At 51.1% G+C, this 10,845-nt stretch overlaps 1 protein-coding gene across 1 annotated transcript; it reads left to right on the top strand.

The window, feature by feature from the left end:
- Positions 1-219: 219 nt before the first annotated feature.
- Positions 220-10,582, top strand: LOC120678550 (protein PHR1-LIKE 2-like). Its single transcript, XM_039959792.1, has 6 exons — positions 220-630; positions 2,089-2,165; positions 2,253-2,307; positions 9,215-9,284; positions 9,407-9,476; positions 9,980-10,582. The coding sequence occupies exons 1-6, from the start codon at positions 423-425 to the stop codon at positions 10,280-10,282; spliced, it is 783 nt and encodes a 260-aa protein (XP_039815726.1). The 5' UTR covers positions 220-422; the 3' UTR covers positions 10,283-10,582.
- Positions 10,583-10,845: the final 263 nt, after the last annotated feature.

The raw sequence follows: 10,845 nt of genomic DNA, 5'->3' as shown, positions 1-10,845 counted from the left end.
AGTTACCGATTCCCGATCGTAATCGGCATGCTCCCGACCGATTGATTCCGTTCTCGATATCCCGTAATACCGATTTCGTTTTCCCGTCCGATTTTCCCGTTCCCGTTTTCATTCCCGACCAAAAAATACAATTGCGGGAACGGTTGAGGGGTTTTCCCGACGGTTCCCGACCATTTTCATCCCTACTCGCCTGTGAACAAAAATTGGAACACCAACTGGAAACTCACTCCGAAAGCGTCAGCCGTCAGCAAGCAAAGCTGCAGTGCAAGCAAGCAAAAGGGTTGGAGAGCAGCGGGGAAGAACGGCAGCAGCCAACAGAAAAAAAAAGCTTCAACCTTTCTCCCCTCTCTCGCTTTCGGACGTGGGGGGGCCCGGCCGCGGCGAGAGCCCCCAAAAGCGCAGGTGAGGTCCCGGCAGAGGAGATGTTCCCCGGCCTGATCCACCACGCCGGCCGCCCCGACGCCGCTGCCGTCGAGGACGCGCCGCGCGGCGGCGGTGGGCTGGGGTTGCACGGGCACGGCGGCGGGCCCAGTGTCGTTCTGACGGCCGACCCCAAGCCCAGGCTCCGCTGGACGGCCGACCTCCACGACCGCTTCGTCGACGCCGTCGCCCAGCTCGGCGGGCCCGACAGTGAGCATTTCGGCCTCCCTCCCTCCCCCAAACTCCTTTCCCGCATCCGGTCTTCTTTGCACGCCTCGTTCTTGCGCTTGGGGTCCGTCGCGCGCGTTTCTTGATTTGGCTTGTTGAAGTGGCCGCCCTCTGCGATTAATTCTTCCTCATTTGGCTGCGGCGTTCAATTTATTGCGGGTAGTGCCATGTGGGATTTGAGCGCAACGGCAGGCAGAATGTGCATTTCTTGGACTTAGGAGGGGTGGAACTTCAGGTGACTTGTGGGCACCCTGTGGCGCTCAGGTCACAACCTGATGTGCATTTCGCCTAGCCAAGGACAATTGACTGATAATGAGCGTCTATTCGCGTTTCAGGTCACGGGATTGCATTGCGGGCATCCTGGATTCCTGTGCGCTCGATATGGGCGCCTAGTCGAGGAAATTTGGGCACCTTGTTAATTTATATTCGATGAATTGTGAAATTTATATATGCTTATGATCTCTTCAATATTTAAGCGTGTAAGAAACCAGTCATCATTTCAGACAATGTTTTTTTTTTGTCCATGTGGTGGCTTGCTATCATCTTGTTGCACTTTAACAAAAATCCATGTCATCGTTGTAGTCATGATAGAGTTAGGATTTGAGTTGCGGTTGGTTCCAAGAAATTTAACAATAAACAAACTAAACGTGTGGTTCATGCCTTTATGAACAACATTTCATCTTTAGCTAGTTATACTTTGGTGTTAGTGCATGCTGGAGTTTAGTAAGATGGTTTAAACTTGATCATGATATCCTCTGATTAATGTTATTATTCTTTGGTTGATCTGTATGATATCACAAACCTGTGCTCTTGTAATCCAGTCCATAACAGTATCTTCTCTAGAATATAGACTTCGACTATAAGAAACATGCGATTGTTTTCTGTCACTAGTCACCAACAATGTTTTGAGCTATTACAGTGTGCTATCTCTTTCTTGATCATTGTTTTATTTAAATATGTTAGTTTCTCTGTGGCATCAAGTTTTCTGTACACTCTTGTTTCTAGCAATTTGGGCTACAAGTTTGAATGTGTGATTTGGGTGCTCCTTACATTTATTGCTATTTGTTGAATATGGGCGACTTTTATAAGCTTGCAATATTGTTTGAAATTTCTGTTGCTGTTTGGTTCTGTTTTTTTTTCTGGTTATGTTACTGTTCCCAAAATGTTTCGTGGAGTTATCAGCTAATGTCAACTTTATTAGGAGGGACAAGTTCAGAACTGACTCCATTAGGTGATAAAGCTGTTTAAATATCACAGATGGGGCAACCATGGTATCACCAACTGCAGGCTTGTATGTAGACCTTATTGCTTGCTAATATGATTTTTTTAGGGTGCTAATGAGCCAGGTGCTGCTGTTAGGTTGCATGTATTGTTCATCTTAATTTGACATTTCGATAATGATATATTATTGTTATACTGATTGCAAGATCAATCCTGCAGAAGCAACACCAAAGGCTATCATGAGGACAATGGGTGTGAAGGGTCTCACCCTTTTTCATTTGAAAAGCCATCTTCAGGTACATGCAGTTGTTCATGCATCTTTCTCCAACAGTTTCAAAAGTGCAACATCATTCTTAAATTTACTTCTTATTTCTACTAACCAGAAATACAGACTGGGGAGTCAGTCTGGCAAAGAGTTGACCGAGCAATCCAAGGATGGTAAGTTACATATATGTATTGATGATACTTTGAATTGGTATGCTTGACGTATTCCTTGCCGTCGGTTATTCATATATTAATTCTTAGGGCATTGAATGGAAAGAGCAGTCTCCAACTCTCCAGTCTCCACACAAGTGATCCATTGTTAAGACTCTTAATTACTCATCCCCATGTGACATGCGTAGTTGTCATTTTCTACCGTATGCACTATGAGCCTATGACACGTAACAACAAAAGCATATTGATTGTTAAATATTGGTTGTTAGGTAATTAGTTTCCCAACTACTTTCCTTAATACTTGAGCTTGTTTTCCTCAATCTATATGCCACCCTCAATCTATATGGATGAAAAATGCGGTACTAAGCATGTTGGAATTGACAAAGCATTTCCATGTGATATTGTGTGGCTCTCCTCACTACCTTTAATGTTCATCTCCACTCCTACATTGCCTATGTTGGCCCAAATGGATCTGATTTCATTCACTAGGCCCAATGGGTATTGGGTTACATATATAGGCGAGGGACTTAGCCAAGTCACCTCTTTAACCCCGGTTTTTCCTAAGCGGCCATAGGAGGCTAGTTAAACCACCGTATGATCCCATCAACGGTTGAGATCACCCTGGAGAGGCAGTCCGTGCTACCACGGCAATGTTAGATAAGTCTCACATTTGTGCATCCATGTATCTATCTATATTACTAGCTAGGGCTAGGTATAGCCCTCCTGGGGTGATCTCGATCGTCGATGGGATCACACGGAGGATTTTCTGGCCTCTTGTGGCGGCCTACGTAGAACTGAGTTAAAGAGATGTCTGGGCCTCTATATGTTTGTAAGACTAGCCTTTGGGCCTTTCTTCATGAAGTTAGGTCCATTTGGGCCAACAATTGGTATCAAGGGCTAGGGTTTATCTCTCCCCAACCTATCATCCTCTCTCTCACGTGCTCCACCTTCTCCCAGCACGAAACCCAAGACTGGTGGGCTCATCAGGTGGTGCCTGGGCCACTCCTCCGCGTCCAAGATCCGGTCGGCTGCCTGCTCTCCACCCCTGCCCGCGGTTGGATCCGGCAGCGGTGCTCGCGGATCGAGCAGAGCGAGCAGCGCGCGGATCCAGTGGGCTTGCTTGTGGCGCGGCCTACACTGGCTGCGTGCTGGAGCCAGTGGCGCTGCTAGCGGCGACTATGCGCGGGATCAGGGGTGGTGTGGGTGGACTAGCAGCGAGCGGGCCGGTGGAGTAGGGAGCAGCGTGCGCAGCGGACAGGTGATAGCGGCGCGCAGGAGCTGCTGCAGCTCTCGGTAGCGGCCCGGTGGAGCGGCATCGGCCAGGCACGAGCGAGGCAGCTTGCGGTGCGGGCATGCCGCACGTAGGGGTGCCAGCGTCACAGCAAACCGCGCGAGCTAAGCAGCAAGAGGTGCGGGTGGCACTGCAGAGGCCCACGACGCGGCAAGGCCGCTCGCGACACGATTCGTGGCAGGCAGGGTCGTGCAACGGCGACTTGTGAGGAAGCAGGCCTGCAGCGTCAGCTGCGCGTGGGAACAGAGGAGCACAGCAGGCAGAGCCTGCAGCACGATGACGCCGACGAGCAGAGGAGCGCTGCCGGCAGGGTTTGTAGAGGCAACTTGCTGCTTCGGCTGCAGCGGCACGTGGTCACCGCATGACCGGCAGCGAGCCCATTGCTTCTGTTGTGAAAGTAGAGTGCGCGTGGGCGGAGCGGTAGCAGCGCTCGGCGTAGGAGATGCGGGAAGTCTCAAGGTGGAGAAGGTTGTTGCGGTGGAGGCAGTGGCGGAGCTGCGTTTGAAGCAGCAGCGCCGTAGGGCGGCGGCAGAGGAGGGGCAACAAGAGGCGCGTCGTGCGGCTACTGCGCGTGAGGTGTGAGAGGTTGCTAGGGTAGTGGAGGAGGCGGAAGCGAGGCGGCGTAGGGTGCAATATGCGGTTGCTGCGCGTGTGGCTGAGGCCGAGATCTAGGCCGCGGCAGCAGAAGAGGAGGCTCAGGCTGGCGTTGGATGCTATAAAGGTGGAGGTCGCACGCAGAGCTGAGAGGGAGTTGCAGGTTGCGGCTGTGGCGGCGGCCACGACAGCCGTGCGCGACCGACTCGAATGCCGCCGTGCAGATGGCGCTGCAGACCACTGACGTGTGGGCGGTGCTACAGCTGTGCGACGCGGGGCTGGAGGTGGAGCGCGACCAGCAGCGGCAGTTGGACTGTGCTGGTTGGCACAGGCGGTTGGACCGCAATCGCGACTTCGACCTCGACTCCGCACGGGTCTGCGGAGGTGAGCAGGCACAACGCAAGGCGGCTGCTATTCGGGACCTCGAAGCCGAGCACGAGGGAGACTGTACTCGGGACCACGGAGGCTTTGGTCGGGGTTTCGGCGTTGTAGAATATAATTGGTGTATATTGCGTGGATGATTGTATTGCATTGATGCCTATGCCGGTATATATTGGGGTACATGACTTGGAGGGCAAACCTCTCCTACGGTATGGTAGAGTCCGGATACCATCATAACCTCCCTATTATAGAGATATCTCAAATATACTCTAATGTTCCCTCATAGTCACAGCGGGAACACTATAGACAGTGAGACTGGAGAAGAAGCCAAAGATAGGAACCAATGGACTGACATCCCCCGCAGACATAACGTCGGTGCAGTACGAATGCTGTGACTTGAGAAAAAAACTGGGAAAGGCTCATGCGGATGATAACCCTTTGTGCCAATGTCAAGGAAGCCGAGACGAGAGCTTGTAGCCATGGTTGATAATGTTGTGCTTCAAGTAGTAGTGGTCGCGGTAGGTGTCGAGGTAGCTAATGTAGAGGCAGCACATGAAGCCGCTGGCGCACAAATGGTTGCTAACCAGTGGTGGCGCATAGGCGCCGTAGACGAAGATGGTGATGCGTCGAGGACGATGCGAGGATGACGCCGTCAAACCGCCAAGGCCGAGGCGAGTACCGGGTTTGCCAGACCCAGCAACGCATCGGGGACGAAGGCACGCGCTGGTGTTGCCAATACCGGACGTACAAGGGAGAGCGCACAACCAAGCTGTAAAATGTAGGGGACTAGCAGAGGAGGTGCCAACGACAGTTGCGGTGCAGAACGATGAGGTAGAAGAAGTCGAAGTAGCCTGCGGTTGTTGGAGTAGACGAAGTAGAGATGGTGGTGGCGACGAGGTCGTGCTAGACGAAGTGTAGAGATAGAGCAACCGAGCACTATCCCAAAAGGCCAGCTAGCTTGGCGTAGTGGTTGCGGCGGCAGCGGTGAAGAACTCGAATAGCCTGAGGGAGACCATGCAAGCATGGCACAACGACACATAGTCGGCGACGATGTCGTGGACGTGGTCGGCAGTAGGAGAGATGTAGCGGCGATGAAGACCATGGGCGGCGGCACTGCATCCTAAGAAGGCAAAGCAGCGGCAGCCCTTGTGCTAGGAGAAAACGCGTGCAGTACTCGATGACTACCACCACGGGATCGTGGGAGTCGCGCGCAAATAGTTGATCAGACTGGTCGCATGCAATATCGAAGGAGGCACAGGCGGGGTGCGACAACACTATTCGGCGCGTGGAACAACATACTGCATGCCGGCGAGGGGATGAGGTTGGAATCCCGATCAGTGGAGGCGACAACGTGTCGGCGAAGCTCGATGTGCAGATGAAGCGGCGAGGAGGGCGTTGACGGGCGTCCCCTAGGGCTCTGTGCACCTCGCCATGCTGCATAGTTGAAGACGAGGAAGGGTGCCAATGAAGTCAACGCCATCGTCGGAGTAGAGGCTTATGGTTGATGGGTGATGGGCGACGCAATCCCGATCTCTGATCCGGTAAAAGGAAGAGACACAACATCTTGTGTAGTACCTCTGGGTGCGCGTAGCAAAGCCCCTCATCCTTTTATCTATTTTCTCCTCTCACGGTCAAGCAGTCATGGGAGAGAGGAAGAGATAGAACGGTCAAGGGGCTATGAGAGCGGTGATGTGGAGCAGGGTGGGGTGGAGCCTGCTGAGGGCTGGAGGTGCCAGGGTGGGCGGATCCCCACTAGGTGGTGGCGAATCCCGCCGAGGTAGCAGCTCCCAGCCAGGAGGGACGACGGATCCATCTGGGGCAGGTGGATCCCGCCAGGAGCGGCAGTGGCGGATCTTGGCGGGGCGAGTGGCTGCCCGCCAGAAGTGGTGGCGGATCCTGTCGGGGTGGGCGGCTGGGGGGCCTCTGCGACGCGGGATCCATGCGGCAAGATCGGGCCACGACCCTATGGGGCGAAAGGCGGGGGCGCCGTAGTGTTTTCCACCGGCGACGGTGTGAAGGCATCACGCGGAGCCCTTGCAGCCACCACGGCAGCACGGGGTGGGTCCTTAGTCACCAAGTTCCCGGAACGTGGTTCGCTTATTTTCAGAATCCTAGAATGACATGGGTATACCTCATGGAACGATGATTTCGGAACGATATTGGGAATGTGCACCAACTTTTTTAAGAACGATCATCATTCTATTTACAAATATAATAAGTCATTATTTTGATGTAGCATCTCACCAGGCTACACTACGTTCTCATGGCTCAGCAACTCCCCACGAGCCAAGCCCCACAATAGCTCATCTTATCCTTTCCCAATGACTCCGTATCTCACACCTCCACTCCTCTAGGCTCCAGCCTTATCTTCTTCCTTGAGCGGACAACGAGCGTGAGGCAGTCGGCAGCCACAACAAAGCTGAGTTGCGCGCTTGATGCCCAGGTGTGCTGCTGACTGCAGAGCTCTCCGGTGTGCGGCGATAAGGACACAGAGAGGGACGACAACCCTCCGTCAGTAGACCCCAAGGAGGAGAATATCCATGTCTGGGCCGCGCATGCGGCCACCGGGGGCGACCACCACCACGGCACCACCCCGGTGGCACGCAGCGGAGGCGGACGTGCTCCTAGAAGGCCGATTGCTGAGCGCTCCACCAGTGTGCAGCGACGGCGTGGGCACGGACGGACGGTGGGTCGACGGTTCATATTCCACCTGTCTGCGGGACAACGACCCAAGCGTTGTTCGCCCACGAACCTGGTGATGTTCCGCGTCGTTCCGCTTTTGGGAATGAAGTTCCCGGAATGGGGAATGCTGCGTCGTTCTGCGCTTCATGTGACTAAGGGTGGGTCACAGGCGCCGTCGGGGGACTGCGGCTGTCATGACGAGTTGACGACAGCGTGGGTTGGGGTCGTCGTCGATGTTTTCCATGGAGGAAGGATGACGAGGTACTTCCTGATCTGTGGGTTCGGCGGACTATGGGATCTGTCGCGCAGATCGAAGAGGGCGCTGCCCTCGGCAGAGATCGACATGGGTGATCTCCCCAAGGGCGCGCTAGGAGGTTGTCTAGGGGGTGCGTAGGAGGCTCGCTGTAGGAGACGACCGGCGGCGCGCATAGGACCGAGGCGCGGCGAGAGGCAGTGGAAGGTGTATCCTAGAAACTCTAAACTCGTGATACTATGTAGAATATAATTGGTGTATAATGCGTGGATGATTGTATTGCATTGAGGCCTAGGTCGGTACATATATTGGGTACATGATTTGGAGGGCAAGCTTCTCCTGCGGTATGGTAGAGTTCGGATACAATCCTAACCTACCTATTATAGAGATATCCCAAATATACTTTAATAGTCGTGTTGGACGTGGCAACCACGGCGGGCTCTGCGGCAGCAAGGAGGAGTGGGTACCCCTCACCAAGCTCGGACGACTGGTGAGGACTGGCAAGCTCCGCAAGGTCGAGGAGGCGTACCTTCACTCGCTCCCCATCAAGGAGCACCAGAGACTAGTACTGGGCCTCACGGTGGCGCACCTTGAGTCACTGGAAGAAGAGCACCGTGAGCTGGACTGCGTTGACCGGCAGTTGGATCGCGACCTCAACTCTGACCTCGACCCCGATTTCGACTCCAAGCCAGAGGTGCAGACATGATGCGCATGGAGCGGAGGCACGCTGAGCTCGGTCTCGCATGGCCTGGATTACGTCAAGACCGAGTTCTCACTTGGCGCACTCGGCGTCTACTCTGGAGGGCCTGCACCGCTCCCCGCAGGCAGATGCGTTGTGGCCAGGTTCGTGACATGTCGTACGAGGAGGTCGAGCTGGCTCTATTCCTGTTGGACGGGAACATCAAGTTTCGCCCGGTGGCAGCAAAAGGGGGAGACAAAGCATCAGATTTCTCTCCTCCCACGACGGCCACCACTGCTTCCTTCCACTCTGACGACCCAATGCTTTGTCGTCGACTACATCCACCTTGAAGCATCCAGGGGAGTCGGCAGATCTTCTACACCGAGCCTGCCTACTCCAGCATCCGAGTCACCATCAACCTCGCTGAATGGATTAATGTACATCCCATTTCTGTAATTAAACTGTAAACCATTTCCTTTATGCGATATTTTAGAACTTCAAACACATCACAGATGACTCATGTTACCCAGATTTTAGTGGTATGGCCTCTCAAACATATTTTTGCCTGTCTGCACTGTGCTTCTGTTGTTGTCATGAATCATGATTGTATTATTCATGTTATGGGTTCATTTGGAAAATGGTTCCTCAACAAAAGTTTTGAATTTGAGCCACAAAGTTATTAGTGCCCTATTCTTTTTTATTGCGCTCTCTCCCCTCAGTCACATTTTTCACATCTTTATTGTGAATTCAGCAGCAACTGGCATAGAACAATATTTCATTCCTTTTTCTACAGTTTGCTATCATCTCACAGTTTGAACTTAAGATAAAAGGAGAGTTTTATTATTGGGTGAATTTTCCAATAAATTCCATATCTTTTTTATCAAATTTCACCGTTAGCATTAAAAGGTTGTTCGAAATTGTTTGCATATGAGCTCACGAGCCATGTGCATAATGATTTATTATTGTCAGCTTAGAATTTTAAAGTTATGTCATCCATAATTACATATGTGGCCTTCCCTCACAATTGCAGCTTCTTACCTTATGGAGGCTCAAAGTGGAACAAATTTGTCTCCTAGAGGTTCTACTGCAGATGTGAAAGAGTAAGCAGCATCAGCTCATATCTAGTAAAATTGTTTATACTTATTTTCCCATGATGTGGACTTCAGGAGTTTTATGTTGCTTGTGAGCTCAAGAGAAATTTGATGGTACTACTTTTGTATAGGAGTCAAGAACTTAAAGAAGCCATGAGAGCACAAATGGAAGTGCAGCGAAGATTGCATGAACAAGTGGAGGTAACTATGAATTCAAACTCTCCCTCGTCTTTTCTTGAATTCAATGGTGACCTTAGCACAATTAATAATAATGAGATTGTAATTCACTAAATACATGTTTTGCTTCATAAGTTGAGTTGTATATTTGTTGTTCTGATTGCCTTGACATTCAGGAATCATAGTAGTTTTCATATGCTTGTGTGTTTACTAGTTAAGAGGGGAAACCATACCACCCCCCACCCCCCCGCCCACCCAATGTAATAGTCTGTAATCTGTCATGAATGAACTGCTGCGGGTTCTTGACTGAGAACAGCTGATTGCACGCTTGGAACAACCTTTTCCTAATAACAAAAGAACCAATTAACTCATTTTAGCTGTTTTCTTTAAGATAGCCATGCCTTGGGTTAATAATTCCTGGAGCCAAGTTCAATCAATTTATCCACCATTCCACCCGCCTTTCCTTGAGTTAATTTGAAACAAGTAAATATAGTAATGTCTTGTTACTGTGTTTATACATTTACCAGGTCCAGAAGCATATGCAGATCCGAATGGAGGCATACCAGAAGTACATTGATACGATACTAGATAAGGCATTCAAGATAGTATCTGAGCAACTGAGTGGTTTCAGCATATCCGACCAAGACCTGCCGGATCTTGCCTCTGCTGGGGCCATGTTTAGCTCTACAGATCCCTTGGGCCCATCAGTCTTCCACCAGCTCTCCGTCAGCTCGGTTTGCTTGCACAGCCCTGTAGGAAGCAAAGCCCTTCCGCATGTTACCATTGACATCTCCCAGAAGCCACCTGAACTCAAGCGCAAGTCACGCTGAGATACATTGCCAGCTCGAGGCGTTGCATGACCTGATTACATTCTGGGAAAATCGGAGTTCCCTCTAATATCTGCGGGGTACAGTTGTTCCCCTCATCCTCCTGCAACTGCAGCACATATGTAAAGAACAAGGTGTAGTCTGTTTGGGCCAATCTAGACCGACTTTTGTTAATATATAACGCCTAGTGGAGTAGATCAAGTAATTCGCTTGATGTCTGAACTGTTGTAGCATTCAGAGTTGCAATTTCCCGCTCAATTAGATTGTATGTGGAGCTGTGCAACTGCAAATGTTGGTTTATCTTTGCATATTTCTTCGACAGTTTCTCGCTTATGGAGTTGTCCCATGTGGGAAGCACAGTATCAGAGTGGATAGCTCCATACTAGGGATGACAATGGGTATCCAAAACCCAAAATTTGATGGGTTTTTACCCCATTAGAGTACAGATATGTACGGATTTGGGTTTATTTTTAGACCCGTAGGTTTATTAATGGGTATAAAATCCCACCCGTTAGGTTTATGGATATGGGTTTGTTTGTACAATACCTGAACCCGTAAATCCGTGA

This window comes from Panicum virgatum, chromosome 6N (genome assembly GCF_016808335.1).
Source record: "Panicum virgatum strain AP13 chromosome 6N, P.virgatum_v5, whole genome shotgun sequence".
In the NCBI taxonomy this organism is placed as follows: domain Eukaryota; kingdom Viridiplantae; phylum Streptophyta; class Magnoliopsida; order Poales; family Poaceae; genus Panicum; species Panicum virgatum.
This window is presented reverse-complemented; position numbering and strand designations above follow the sequence as displayed.

What these genes read in the sequence shown, in the direction of transcription:
- LOC120678550 (XM_039959792.1), top strand. Translation starts at nt 423, where the DNA reads ATGTTCCCCGGCCTGATCCACCACGCCGGCCGCCCCGACGCCGCTGCC. An exon ending in CCAGCTCGGCGGGCCCGACA is followed by an intron (nt 631 to 2,088) that starts GTGAGCATTTCG and finishes TCAATCCTGCAG; the next exon opens with AAGCAACACCAAAGGCTATC. An exon ending in GACCGAGCAATCCAAGGATG is followed by an intron (nt 2,308 to 9,214) that starts GTAAGTTACATA and finishes TCACAATTGCAG; the next exon opens with CTTCTTACCTTATGGAGGCT.